The sequence below is a fragment of the Leguminivora glycinivorella genome, chromosome 10 (genome assembly GCF_023078275.1).
Source record: "Leguminivora glycinivorella isolate SPB_JAAS2020 chromosome 10, LegGlyc_1.1, whole genome shotgun sequence".
In the NCBI taxonomy this organism is placed as follows: Eukaryota; Metazoa; Arthropoda; class Insecta; order Lepidoptera; family Tortricidae; genus Leguminivora; species Leguminivora glycinivorella.
The window spans coordinates 1,697,805-1,713,920 of NC_062980.1; the positions used below are offsets into that span (position 1 = coordinate 1,697,805).

At 32.9% G+C, this 16,116-nt stretch overlaps 3 protein-coding genes across 3 annotated transcripts in view; 1 reads left to right on the forward strand and 2 right to left on the reverse strand.

The window, feature by feature from the left end:
* Positions 1-16,116, reverse strand: part of LOC125230157 (broad-complex core protein isoforms 1/2/3/4/5) — a 206,448-nt gene that overhangs the window by 59,611 nt on the left and 130,721 nt on the right. The window lies entirely within an intron of this gene.
* Positions 5,620-7,382, reverse strand: LOC125230158. Its single transcript, XM_048135206.1, has 3 exons — positions 6,654-7,382; positions 6,369-6,446; positions 5,620-6,051 (listed from the first exon to the last, which is right to left on the reverse strand). The coding sequence occupies exons 2-3, from the start codon at positions 6,372-6,374 to the stop codon at positions 5,686-5,688; spliced, it is 372 nt and encodes a 123-aa protein (XP_047991163.1). The 5' UTR covers positions 6,375-6,446; positions 6,654-7,382; the 3' UTR covers positions 5,620-5,685.
* On the forward strand, positions 6,789-11,313 carry LOC125230325. Its single transcript, XM_048135456.1, has 4 exons — positions 6,789-6,922; positions 7,293-7,441; positions 7,566-7,817; positions 8,579-11,313. Coding segments are annotated over exons 1-4 (3,138 nt in total). The 5' UTR covers positions 6,789-6,920.

The following is a 16,116-nucleotide window of genomic DNA, read 5'->3' on the forward strand; positions in this document are numbered from 1 at the left end:
GATGATTTGCGATGACATTGTATTGGCGGTTGTCACGGCATGTTTCTTTGAATAACTATAGATCGGAGATAGCTAAGTTTGGTAACCACCCTTCGGATTTTAAATAGTTTCTTATCGAGGCCAAGTCGGGACAATCGATTAGTCTGTGAGGAAATAGAAGACGCTGATTTAAAATTTCACGATTATTACTCACTATTGTTATTTATTTATTTATTTATTTAATCTTTATTGTACACAAAGAAAGAAAAACTTATAGTACAAAAGGCGGACTTAATGCCAGACAGCATTCTCTACCAGTCAACCTTTAGGCAAAGCAGAGATATTGTGGGCGGTGATATTACTAAAACTTTACATAAGAAGTTACATAATAAATATACATAAACCTAAATATATATTTCCAAAAATACATACATACATACATACATACATACATACATACATATATAAAAACAACTAGGAATCCTTCATTCTACCAGCAAAGAAAGAACGTACAGATTTCTTAAAAGCGAACTTATTTGGAGCATTTTTAATATGTAGTGGAAGGCAGTTCCAAAGGCGCGCTACATGCACGCGAAAAGAGTAAGACATAAAGCCAGTGTGATGCGGTGGGATGGATAAGGTCATATTGCCAGAAGAGCGGAGCCGGCGCTCGCGAGAGACACCATAGTACTGAAAGAGGGACTTGAGGTACACAGGAGCGTGTGGATCATTAAGCACAGAGTATAAAGAGCAAAGCATGCGGACACTGCGTCGTTGACGGATGGGAAGCCAGCCAAGCTGGGAACGATAAGAAGAGATGTGATCATATTTGCGTAGGCAAAAAATGAAGCGTATGCAGTTATTGAGAAAAGTTATTGTTAAAAGAATTGGAAAATAGTTGAGTCATTTTTATCAGTTGAATCAGTTCCAATATATTTTACGACTCGTCTCTTTACAAAACAGACTATATGGCCCGATTCAAATTCTAACTTTTAGATACGTTAAAAAACTAAGTTTAAATACGATGGATGGATCGGATATGTCTGGGTTTAAAAATGACGTCTCTTTAAACCTACACAGTAACTTTGGACACTGACATATTTGATTCGTAAGGTATGTAGAGCTTATTTATAACACATACCTATGTTTAAAATTTAAATTAGGTACAATACAATACAATACAATACACTTTATTGCACACCTCACATAGTTTACAAGTAATACACAAGAAACAAAACAAATTAAACAGAGGTAACAACAGGTAATGTGTGTAAAATACAGAAAACATCAAATTTAGCTTTGTTATATTTCTTTATACTACGTAAGTGCAAACAATTATGTGACCTACCCGATGGTAAGTTACCTGCGTAGCCCATAGACGCATGTAGCTCCCGAGATGTAACACCGTTAATTGTCATCAAATTTTATCATCATACATATTTTATTTAATAAATCCTATTTTTTTAAGTATGGCGACCCCTTTGCCCCCAATACTAAAGCCATCAACCTATTTTAATTTTGAATTATCGTAGGGATTCCTATCCTTTCCAGTTTAATAAAACATCTATGGTTTCCTCTTTCTAAATTAATTTAAGCAAGTTTTTGACCCTACTGTGAAACTTAAATATGACATAAATGTCGACTAACGCTTGTCATACACTTTTCCTTCATTTATAGCTTTCTGGATTAATAATCCATACTAATATTATAAATGAGAAAGTGTGTGTGTCTGTTTGTTTGTCCGTCTTTCACGGCAAAACGGAGCGAGGAATTGACGTGATTCTTTAAGTGGAGATAGTTGAAGGGATGGAGACTGACATAGGCTACTTTTGTCTCTTTCTAACGCGAGCGAAGCCTTGGGCAAAAGCTAATTTGTTCTATAAAACTAGATCACAGATTCTAGCTGGTAAACAAAGGTTTTAATCATGACGCAATTTTTAAAATGCATATATTTTTATCCTATTTAAGCACAGCGAACCTATCTCTAGCAAGCAGAAATATCATTCCAATCGCGTCTTTAGCTAGTCGAACGCTTTTACAAACTTGATCGCAAAATTTGTATTTTAACCCGTTAGGTTAGGTACTGATTATAAGGTATTAAAAAAAATAATTTGAACAGGAGGATATCACGAGACTTCTGTATAAATCAAGAAAAGGGCGTACACCCACCTTAAAAGCCGGCAATGCACCAGCAAGCAGTCCGTATGCTAGTTAGAGTCCTATCTGATAAATAAATGTTATGTATGTGTGTTGTGTGTGTGTTATCTGGTAAATAAAATAAAATAAATAAAATACTACTTTGATAGCTACGCATAAAAGAAATATCGAAATTGTGAGGAATATCTAGGTATACATTTTTTTTTCAATTTTTTTTAAAGGACTTTTATAAAAATTACATATCGGCCCAGGAATATCTATGATATAACATGAATAAGTTAAAGGGTGACTGATATACACGGCAATAAAACTCGGTGATGATTGATGGCAATTTATCGCAATAAAGTAATACTAACAAACTTATACATCTATGAAACTACCCAAATACTACCACAAGCGATGGCATTGCTCTTGCTCATGGCATTTTTTTTAGTATGAATAGGTAGACGTTTGACCACGATCACACCTGCTGGAGCACGCTTACCTATGAGATACCTATTTCTTCTTGCTTTAAAAAGACCTGGATTATACTCGTGTGGAAACACAGACTCAGGCAGGGCACTCCTTGGCGGATCGCAAAAGAGATGTTGAAGCGAAACGCTTAGTGCGTATTTTTGGAATACTGACGGTGAAGCGATGCCGCATTGCCGATTACTTTTTAATAGAGTATGTTCGGGAAGAGACGAGTCGTAGAATGTATAGGATCCTATAATTTCTGTGATTCCGTGGTTCAACACTGGTTTTTCTAAAATTTTGAGTCTCGTCGGCGTCGCAGTGAGAACAACCAGGAATGTCTAAAGCACTCCCCTAAAATAAAACTAATAATTCCCGGCGAGTATTCACCCTCAGCGTCTGTTTGTTTTGTAGCAGGACGAATATAACGATAAGTTGGATTAATGTGTGCATTTTTTCTAAAAAACTGTTTTGCCTTCCTATGTTTTTACTAAGGCTGCGATCTTCTTAGTACGACGACAAATAGGAGACAGCGGTGGCGAACTTTATGTTTCGAATTCAAATACATTTTAGAACGAAAATAGCGTGAGCAAAAATTTTAATTTCGTGTTATGAATGAGGAAGAAAACTGACATTTTATCTCCCCAGGTGGCGCGCCAACAATACATAACAACCTGCGGTTACTATCAAAACTCATACATTTTCTGACTTTGTACTCTTTTCTTACAGTGGTTGCGGTAGCAATTTCTGTCCTAAATTTTCAGTGTGATTCATGTTCTTAATTGATTAGATGATTAGTGACCAGGGATCGCTAACCTACTGAGCGTTGAGCAAGCGTTCAGAAAACGGAACGAGTATTAATTTTCTTAAAAAAGTTTACACAGGTAATTTAGTTTTCTCAAATAGGAGCTCAAAAGATAATTTACGATAGGTTTAATTTTTGACGTAAAATCACGATCCCAAGCAGCAGGCTCAGTGTATTTAGACGTTACCGTGATGGATTGTTTCCGGGGCAGGCTTCTGTCCGTACCGTGGCTATTTAGCTCAAAAGCCTGAAATGAACCTGATTCTGTCTTAACAACTTTTTATATAATTTCTCTTGTTTTGATACGACCTTTTAGATATCTTACGTTGATTGGTGCATGTGCAACGAAGTCAAAGTCGTATGTGAGATATGCTCCAACAAGCAAGACGATTCTTGAGGTCCTATCAAAATCATTTTTAAATTATAACAGTTTCTAATGGGTCGGCAACGCGCACGTGACACCCCTTAAGTTGCGGGCGTCCATAGGTTGCGGTGACCGCTTTCTTATTCTTGATTATTACTGTATCTGATAAAATGACTTCACAACGTTTTGAAGTGAACGTGAAGAGATTCTTACTAGAATGAAACGGAGTAGACTCTCGTTTTCACATAAAAAAAAATGTCCCCTGCCTTAAGCGACAACCTAAATTAAAAATAATCGTTTCGGACGATGAGGAGAGGTGTATGCAAGGGTTCGAAATATTCGAATCCTGCTAGATATAGTTCATGCAGTAATAACATCTTATCAAACAATTTTAATAATTATTAGTAAGTAGAACGGAAGCCGAGATCATCTAACTGTCTGCTTCTAAAATATCCGCAGAGCCTAGTCAGTAAAAATACACGTATTTGGACAATTTTTTTTCAAAGTTGTCCACCCCACTTTTTTTGTAACATGGGTATTTTTTACGCGATTAATCCTCAGAATCGCGAGCTCTTTCGATCCTGATAGGAGAAAAAAAAGTCCCAAGATTTCCATGCATTTTTTCGAAGCCTCCATTCCGTTATCGCCATACAAAATGTATGAAAAAATGGTAACGGAATGGGAAAAAAACCTTGGGACATTTATTTTCTCCTATTAGAATTGAAAGAGCTCGCGATTCTGAGTGGAAACCACATAAAAATTCCAAATCCAAAAAAAAAGTGGGGTGGACAACTTTGAAAAAAATGGCCCATTTAATGCCACGAAATGCATAGTATACATAACATACAAGCATTTTTACAAAACACAATACGCGAAGCATAGGGTTGTAACTCGCCTTGACTGGCCGATCAGCCGTGGCGCAGCCCTACGGCCACCCTTACCAAACCTCAAGAATGCAACGTATTCGACACATTCACACGTAACTAACATGTGATAATAGTCATGGACTAAGATCCCAGAGTAGCCAGACCTTCCTCATTTTCTCAATTATATATATTAGAGTTCGTATCGACGTTTAATGTCTGCATACTACCTAAGTAGTGTAATATTGGTGCACCTGGATCAAAGAAGATCCAGGTGCCACCAATATTACACATTAGAATACTAATTTGAATCGATCGATCATTCAAATACTCATTTTGCATCCATTCAAGATGTCACGTATTCAAGTAGTGAGGTATTATAATGCTAGTAGGTACATCTAGCTACCACCAATATTACACATTATAATAGGTACTAATTCGAATCGATCGATCATTAAAACATTTTTCGTTCACTTAAGAAGTCTCATATTCAAGAAGTGAGGTAGCAGAATACTTGTAGATTGTAGGTAAATGTAACTGCAATAAATATTACACGTTCGAATACTTTTCAAAGCAATCCAAGAAATCATCATTCAAATATTAATTTCGTCTCCATTCAAGAAGTCATGTATTCAATGGAACTAGCGAGATAGGAGAATGCTTGTACTAGGTACATCTAGTTGACTCGTTTTACCTACCTATTCAAATATGTGCTAATTTTACATCAATTAAGGAAGTCATGTATTTAAGAGGGGGATATTTAGAATATTAGTAGGTAATTAACACGTATAACTATAATCGAGTTTTTGTATACATTGAGGTATGTAATCTGAAATCTCTAAATAGAAATGTCTACCCGATATGAGTAATGATTTTGATTTCGTACTGATGAGTTAGGTACTGTTCTCTTAATAAGATATTATTTTATAGTTTTATGTACCTACTCTAGGTAATTAACATTGAGGTAAAAGTTGGATATAGTTAAATGAAATTACGTGTACTTTTATAATGTTTATTAACTTAAGAACTATGTTCATATTACACAATCACATTAAATTGTACCCTTATTCGATGGTGTACCCATGTGGCGTATCTGAGGACAAACCTTCGTCTATCTTGTCAATTACTCTACGCGTTAATTCGTAAACTTGGTCTAATAACGTATTTTTCACTACATATTGGGCACACAGCTCGGCATTACATTTACATATATGTTCAAAGTTCTCATTCAATTTGTTACTGTCGTAAATTTCTATTTTGATGACTTTTGTACCTCCATTCCGATGTGGTTTTTTGATAAACGAGTAAACGGGTGTTGCCTTCCTCTTGACCCCCAAGGACAGACGTCTCACCCCTGACTCCCGTTCACTCTGACTTTGAGTTTGGGATGATGCCAAAGGAACGAAGTTGAATAGGTGTTCTGATGTATCCTGTAATTAATAATTAAGTTATTAGTTTAATGTTAACTACGAGTATTAACTTTTAATTAAATGAAAACTTGAAATAAGTTACATTAATAATAAAATATTTTATTGCACACAAAAAAAACATAAGTTACAGAGAAATCCGATGAAATTAACGAAGTAGGTGACTACAGGTGGACTTAGCGCTAAGCAGACACATACATTAAAAATTGTATTTACTTAATTATTATTTTATATCAATTACGTATGAGTAATGTAACCATTATAATTTGAAATTATTTTATAATAATAATACAAACACTCACTCTAAAAAAAATACTTACCGACATATTTTCCGTAGAACTAATCGCGTTGAATATATAAGAGTAAATAATATTTTCACTTATTTTCGGGGTTTATATCTGAAATTATTGTGTTATTAGAGTTCAAAATCAAACGTTTAAAAAAAATGACATCACATTGTATTGAGATACGATTGGATTTACGATGTTAGCAATAATGCACTAAAGCAAATAAAATATACTAGCTCCGATCGTGACATTGTCTGTTTTTCTAAGATTAAAACCATAAAATGAATTTAATGAATAAAAAAAATATATGGTAAGTACCTTCACGTATTTGTTTTATATTATACACGGTGATCTGATTTTGCTGCGTTGTGGGATTTGCAATCGATGATTGTTTCCACCGACTAAGTGCTGAGTTGCGTTTTTCAATCACGTTGACAAATTTCATATAGGTATTGCGTTAGCTCCACGTGAATTTTCACTACTTAAGCTCCTCAGATCGATCCTCTTGATTCATTCCGCTACACAGGAAGCAAGGAAAACCCACTGTTCTCTCTACTGAAGCTACAAGGACATCATCATCATACAATGTAAGTGTGAATAAATGTATATTGTAATGTTGCTTATATAATTTTGACGACTTATCTGACCTACTGGTTAGTGACTAGCTACTAAGCCAGGGGCTTCTGGGTCGAATCTCAGTAAGGGTTTGTGTGATGAACACATATATTTGTTCCCGAGTCATGGTTGTTTTCTATGTGTTATTATGCGAGTACTCGCAACGCAAACTTACTGTAGGACTTAGTAAGAATATCCTATATTATTTATTTATTTATATTCGCAAAGTAACAAACTCGTAAAAATAATTAATCATTATTCAAATAAAACAACGTTAGAGTAATGGAGAATTATAATTATAAATGAATTATTTTAATAGCACATTATTTATTTTATTTCCAGGTCAAAACCCTCGTCCCACGCTGAAGATTTATATCTCTCATCCTCCACGGAGGAAGATTCGTCGGCACCGCCGCCGCCACCGCCGAAGGTTGACGTGATCGACAAAAGAAAAAATCCAAGCCGCCGACATCGACGAGCTCGAGCAAGAGGTAGGTGTATACATAAATATTAGATAGTTGTGTGTTCTCAAAACCATAAAATAGCCTTTACGTAGTATTCTAACGCAGATTATAAATTAATAATATTTTAATAGTAACTTATTTTTATTTCCAGGTCAAAACGTTCGTCCCATACCGATTCGTATCTCTCATCCTCCACTGAGGAAGATTTGCCAGCACCGCCACCGCTACCACCGAAGGCTGACGCGGTCGAAAAAAGAAAAATCCAAGCCATCGACATCGTCAGCAAGCTCGAGCAAGAGGGTCAGAATAGCTCCTGTGAAGCCGCGGCACGGCACTGCAGCGGAACTATTCGGTGCCGATAGCGATGACGAGGGATTAGAAGCGAACCAACCTGCAGGGGAGGGTAAATTATTATCGTACATTTCACGACGACTTGCGAACGGTTTTGCTCGTCAGACAAATCCTGATAAAAAGGGCACCCACTTTGTTGAGGTCAAAGTGTATAAATGCGATGATATTGAAAAGGTGACACCAGTAAATCGATGGCGTCATGCTGTAGTAAATATTAAAAACCGAACCGATGATAATACTGAAGCTTGGAGACACTTGGCTAATTTTATTCACGCAACGCGAAAGGAATACCGAACATGTGCGCCGTCATTTGTTAGCAATTATTATTGATCAATTTAAGCCATCGTATATATCTCTTATTACCACACTTATTAGTGCATCTGTAATAAAATACGAGGATTATAAATAAATGACTAATAAATAACGAGCTGATATTTGTGGTATTCCTTTTACGTTCTGTGAATAATTTTAACTAAATGTTCAAACGTGTTAGAGTGAATTTATTTCTTTTTCGTACATAGAATTATTCCTTTTTGTAAAATATGGGACCAATTGCATAGATTGAACTATGCGTGGATCCAACTATCCTGAACACAGCGTAAAAGTAATAGCACAGATGTGAGCCCTCATTTATTTGTTGACATCTATTAATAATGTTTTTTACCCATATTCATTTTGAATTACATTACCTATGTTATGAAATGGAATATAAGTATTATATAATACATACTTTAATTAATTATAAATGTATATCTATTGTAGTACTAATTTGGAATAAAATGATATCTATAAAGTGTGTTATTTTGTTTACAGTGGGATCACGTAACCGTCCGTTATCCAGAACTATTTTAATGAAATGTGACAAATGTCAAATTAAATTGCCTAAGAATGAATACAATGCCCATTTGAGAACTAATTTACATAAATCGAATTGCATATTGAAAACTGATTTGAATAATATTGAAATTATAGCAACAGCCTTTAAAAACAGAATAGTCACCTATCGTCTGAATGCAACACAAAATGAATACGTAACTCCTGAGACGTTTTTGTGTGATATCAAAAGTAACATTATGAAAGTTGTAGAAATGTCATTACGGGAACATAAAAGTATCAAAATAAACTATGAGCTTTTCGTTTACTTTACATTACCTCATTCAGGCAAACAACAGTTAAAGTCATTCAATACAAAATATGATGTTATTTATGAAAACACAAATATCAATGAACTGTTTGAAAATACGATTGAACATTTAAAAAATAAAGTTATAGAATTTGAGCACCGTGAATCAGGCTGGTCTTTTGTCGCAATAAGTCATTTAGAAGTTAACGTAAACAAGTATTGTCCGATGCGAGGAGGTACTTACATACCTTTACCCCCAAGTGTCAAAAATACTAAAAGCTGCATTAATATTCAAAACAACGATAATTGTTGCTTTTTATGGAGTATACTGGCTGGTCTATATCCTGCAAAGAATAATGTGTGTCGAACTAAATCATACCCGCACTATTCAGATGTTTTAAATATCGATGGAATGTCATTCCCATTATCAGTCAGCGATATACAGTTATTTGAAAAAAATAACCCTGATATAAGCATTTGTATATATGGATTGGATAATAAGTATGCAGTAACAGGTCCTCTATATAGATCCAAATCAAAGAAAAATAATCATTTTAATCTATTATATATTGAAGTCGTTGGTAAAGGACATTACTGTTTAATTAAAGACCTGATACGATTAGTTAGAAGACAAGTAACTTTACATAGAGGCCACATGCATTTCTGTGACTCATGTTTGCAATTTTTTAAAAGCGATAATAAATTTAAAACACACCATTGTTCCGAAATTGTAACAGTTTTACCTAATGAAAATACTGTCATTCAATTTAAGAACTTCGAACGTAAACAAAAAATCAATTTTATTATATACGCTGATTTTGAAAGTATGTTAATTAATTGTAATTCAGACAGTAGTAAAAATACGCAAAACCTAAAAAAGCATGTCCCGACATGTTTCGGTTATTACATATGCTGCTCGCACGATGCAAGTTTGAATAAATATGTTTCTTACAGAGGTGAAGATTGTGTAAAAGTTTTTGTTGAATGGTTAATAAACGATATTCATGAAATTCACAACATACTAATTAAAAATAATCCTATGAATCCATTAACATATAAAGAAAAGTGTAATTATGAGAATGCTACACACTGTCATATTTGTAAGCAGTTTTTATTTGGTGACAAAGTCCGTGATCACGATCACATTACATCAGAGTACAGAGGTGCAGCTCATTCACTTTGCAATTTGAAATACAGAATCTGTTCCTTTATACCAGTTGTCTTACATAATTTGACGGGGTATGATAGTCATTTATTTATAGAAGAACTTGCAAAGTACCCCGGGTCTATCAAAATAATGCCACAGTCCAAGGAAAAATATTCAAGCATAACAAAAACTATATATTCTACTAACAAATCGAGCGCCAAACCAATTGAAATAAAGTTTATCGATTCTTTTCAATTTCTTAGTTCCAGTTTATTTGAGTTAACCAAAAGTTTGAATAAAGAGGATTTTGTTAACTTGTCTAAAGAATTTACTGATACCCACCACTTTCAGTTATTAACACGTAAAGGTGTTTATCCCTATGATTACATTGATTCCTGGTTGAAATATGAAGACAATAAACTACCGACAAAAGAAATGTTTTATAATACTCTAAAATCTAAACACATCTCAGATATTGATTATAATCATGCCGAAACTGTGTGGTCAGCTTTTAATATAATGACTTTAGGGGAATATACTGATTTATACTTAAAATGTGACGTCTTGTTGTTAAGCGATGTGTTTGAACATTTTAGAAATACAAGTTTGAAGCATTATAATCTAGACCCAGCCTATTATGTATCTGCACCTAATTTAAGTTGGGATGCTATGCTTTTGTTTACAGACGTAAAATTACAGTTAATACACGACTTAGAAGTATATCAGATGATAGAAAGAGGGATACGTGGTGGATTAGCCCAGTGTTCTCTTCGGAATTCAAAAGCAAACAATAAATACACCCCTGATTTTGATACTTCTAGACCCACCTCATATTTGATGTATCTGGATTGTAACAATCTCTATGGTTATGCTATGAGACAAAAATTACCTGTATCAGACTTTGAGTTTTTAACTTTAGATCGGGTTAGAAATTTTGACATACTGACTATACCAGAAAACGGTGAACATGGATACATTTTAGAAGTTGACATGAGTTATCCTGATCATTTACACGATCTGCATGCCGATTTGCCTTTTGCACCTGAAAGGTTTGTTCCCCCAGGTGGGAAGTCAGAAAAGTTAATTGCAAATTTATATGACAAATACAACTATATCATTCATTTCGTACATTTGAAGGAATGTTTAAAGAACGGGTTAGTGTTACAGAAAATACATCGCATTCTACGTTTTAGACAGTCTAACTTCTTACAAAAATATATTGATCTAAATACTCGATTACGACAAGAAGCTTCTACTTCATTTGAAAAGACTTTTTAAACTATTAAATAATGCTATATTTGGAAAAACAATTGAAAATAAGCGAAAACATTTACATGTTCAATTAGCAATAAAATGGAAAGACAATGACAATAAAACAAACAAACACTTAGGTGCAGAAAAAATATTATTAAAACCTAATGTAAAGAATGTATCCATATTTAATGAAAACTTTGTGGCTGTTCAATTAAGTCCTGAAAAAATTTGTTTAGACCGCCCGATTTATATTGGATTTACAGTTTTAGAATTGGCAAAAACACATTTATATCAATTTCATTATAATTTCATTAAAAAAACGTACAAAGAAAACGTGAAACTCTGTTATACTGATACTGATAGCCTTCTTTATAACATTATTACTGATGACTTTTACAATGATCTAAATAAAAACATATCAAAATATGATACTAGTAATTATGACCACAATAACCCTTATGGTATACCTAAACTAAATGCTAAAGTACCTGGTTTATTTAAAGATGAATTTGGTGGTACGGTAATTACTGAATTTATTGGATTAAGAGCAAAACTGTACTGTTTAAAAAATGTAAAGAAGACAATAACGAAAGCAAAAGGTGTCACAAAACCTATAACGAATAAATTAAGAATTAAACATTTTGACAAAGTTTTGCAAACAAAAAAAGTGTATACCCATAATATGAATATGATTCGATCAATCAAACATGTTTTATATTCACAGCAAGTTGATAAAGTAGTTTTAAACTGCAACGATGATAAAAGGCAGATATTGCCTGACAATATACAAACATTACCATGGGGGCACTGTAAGACTATATTTTAAATTATATAATAATGTGATACTAAAATTTGTTTTTGTTTGTTTTTTTTTTTTGTACCTATCTGTAATAATCTCCAGAAATTTAATAAATTTATTTACTCTGTTAATCAATTGTTTTATTTATGTTAAGACATATCCTATAAAAAGCGTTGAGATATCATATTTTTTTCATAATAACAATGAAATTCATTAAGCATACCCAAACTCTGGAAGTAAATAATATAATCGTTGAAAATGACGTGCATAAAAATACAAGACATAGTACATTATTACCTAATACAATCCGCTGTATAATATGTGGACCTTCAAACTGTGGTAAAACTAATGTAATATTAAATTTATTATTACATGAAAATGGTCTAAAGTTTAAAAATATCTATTTGTATTCAAAGACCGCTTTTCAGCCAAAATATCGCTACCTCCAACTAATTATGGAGAAAATTCCAGATGCTAACTTTTTAATATTTAATGACAATAAAGACGTTATCCATCCAAATGATGCTATGACCAATTCAATCATGATTTTCGATGATGTTGTATGTGAAAATCAAGTGAACATTAGGAATTACTTTGCTATGGGAAGACATCGACAAATTGATTGTTTTTATTTATCGCAAACTTACTCCAAAATTCCGAAGCAACTGTTAAGAGACAATGTGAATCTCTTAATTGTTTTTAAACAAGATGATACTAACTTAAAACATATATACAATGAACATGTAAACACCGATATGGATTGGATAAAATTTAAAGAACTTTGTTCAATTATATGGGATGATTGTTTTAGCTTTTTATTAATTAATAAAGATTGTACACTAGATAAAGGACGATATAGACAGGGGTTTGATACATTTATTTACTTTTAAATTTCCCATTATTTAATGTTTTAAATGTTGACGAAGGCTCACTTGAAACTGAGTGCTCGTATTAAAAGGTTGGTGTCAAGACTGCTGAAATGGATACACATTTAAAAGATCAACTTATCAAAGCAGTAGATAACATAAAAAACAAAATAAAGAAGATAAATAATGAAGAACATGAAAATAATATTAATTTAAAAAAGTTTTTAAACCTATTACTGAACCATTAGAAAACCTCGTTATGCAAAGTTCTTTTGTTAAACCAGCTATTAACATGACTACAAGTACAGATACGAGTGACAAATCTCAGAATTTAAATGATTCTATAGGATACAAAAATTTCAAAGAGATAATTGCTCCTGATCAGCATTCAGAATATTATGAATACTCTAATGTTAGTAATAAAACTTCTCAAGAACAAAATAATGATACACTTCTATCTCTAAAAAAAGAAGACATGATTGATTTATATGAGGACATCAATATACCATTCGGGATTCGTAGCACGAATAAAAAGTTGATGATGGGTAATTCTGATGTATACTTGTCTTTGGTAAATAAGACTTCCGATACTGAAAAACAATATGTTATTACTATAGACAACAAAAAATTTGAATTAACCGCAGGGTTGAAAGAACTATTGATGCGAAACAAACCCAATCTCAGTCTTGTTACTGAAAAAGATAAAACTGAATACAAAGAAATGTTAACCCGTACAAACGCACATAAACGAGATTTTGATCCAAACGGAAAATTAAAAGGAGACAAAGGTATAAAATATTGCAGTATTATCAAACCTCTCTTTTCACAATTACTTGACACTAACATTAAAACAGGTGGTAACTTACCTGCATTAAAACATTATAAAAGTAACACAGATTATATTTATTGGGATGATCCAAATGAATTAATTGAAAGGCTTAAACTTTTGATTGCATCCAAAGACGCTGGAAACACCAACCATGATAATGAAATTATATCAATTATTGAAGAATTAAAGGAAGCCGGTATTGTAAAGCAATAAAATAAATTGAAATATTATGTTAATGCTCAGTGAATAAATAAACGTGTCTTAGACATGACAAATAACAATGATATTTATAATTGTAAAGCAGAATTTAATAAAGTATTAAGTATAAAGGAGGAAAATATATTATCTAATACAATAAATACAGAAATAATAAACAAAATCGATGCCTGTATGAAAAAGGTGATGAATATAGATAAAAACATTTCGGTTTTAATGAATCGAGTAACAAAAGTTGAAAAGAATATTTCTAACAAAGAATTTGAATATAATATTAATAAACATTATGAGCAAAGCGGACGTCGTAAATGAAATTCATAAAAATGCAAGGGTGAATTTTCCTCGAAGAAGCGTCATTTTAAGAGATATTGATGACCTCTGGCAAGCAGATTTAATAGATATGCAGACTTTTTCAAAACTGAATGCTGGTTATAAGTACATATTAGTGATTATTGACTGTTTCTCAAAATACGCTTGGGCATTTCCACTCAAACGTAAGACTAAAGAAACCGTATCCAAAATGTTTGAAACATTATTATCAAGAGGACGTAAACCAATCAATTTACAAACAGACAGGGGTAATGAATTTTATAATAGTAATTTCAGAAAAGTTGTTCAAAAATATAATATTAATCATTACTCTACATTTTCCACCAAAAAGGCATCAATAGTTGAAAGACTTATAAGAACTCTTAAAGCTAAGCTGTATAAGGAGTTTAGTCTGAAGGGTAATTATAAATGGGTCGATGGAACTCTTGACCAGAAAGTTTCAGAATATAATCATACTTTTCATAGGACGGTGGGAAGAGCGCCGATCACGATCAATCGTAGTAATAAAGGAGTTGTATTACAAAGATACATTAAGAATTTACTAACAAAGAAAAACCCGGTTTGCAAAAGGTTTCGTATTGGAGATTTTGTAAGAGTTAGCAAGTATAAAGGATGTTTCGAGAAACGATTTACCCCTAATTGGTCAACAGAAATATTTAAGATAACTAATGTTCGAAATACTAACCCCACTACATATTATCTAGAAGACGCCAAGCGTAGGCCTATTTTAGGAGCATTCTATGCGCAAGAAATTCAGAAAACTTTGCATCCTCAAGTTTATCTTGTTGAAAGAGTGTTAAAACGTAAAGGAAATAAAGTATATGTTAAGTGGCTCGGCCTTCCACCGAGTGAAAATAGTTGGATTGATAAGACAAATCGTTTGTAATCGGGTTTAAATTTACTTTCACTGTTTTGTACACTCATTTGTATTTCAAACTCTACACTATAGAGACCAGTACAGACATATCCAACATTTAAATCTATTTCATAAAAAATGAAACGCACGAGAAATAATTCTGAAAACGAAAATAAGAAGAAACTTAGCAATCAGAAATTTGGAGCTGGCTTAAAGAAAACTTTTAATAATCTTGTTTCACACACTAAAAGACATATCAGTAATCTAAAGCCAAAATGTAAGAACATGCTAATGGAATTAGCGTATGCTGCTGCTCAAGAATTAGCATCGGACTTGCCTATACAATTACCCAGAGTGATACCAGTACCTAAAACTGGCGGATTTCTACCATTGATTCCAATTTTAGCAGGATTATCGGCTACAGGAAGTTTAGCAGGAGGTGTTGCGGGAATAAGAAAAGCTATTAACCATTATAAATCAGCAAAACGACAACTAGCTAAATTAAAGAGACATAATATGAAAATGGAGGGTAAATGTATTGGAAAAGGAGTGCATCTTAAACCCTACAAGGGTGGACTAGGAATTTATGTTACAAATAAAAAAAACTAGATGGCAGGCTACCCAATAGAGCATTGAGTAATATCGATATAATAAAACATTCGAAAAGTATTCCTTACTTTCGTGGTGTATTCATGAGAGATGAATTACCACCAAAACCATTACCGATGGAATGTGGTGTGATTAATTTAGATTCATCTGAAAATAACGGTACTCACTGGGTAGCCTATGGAAAAAATAAAAATTATATTGAATATTTTGATAGTTACGGAAATTTAAAACCTCCAAAGGAATTCATAAAATATATGGGAGCTAATATACGCTATAATTACGATAATATACAAAAAAATCATTTATTTAACTGTGGGCATTT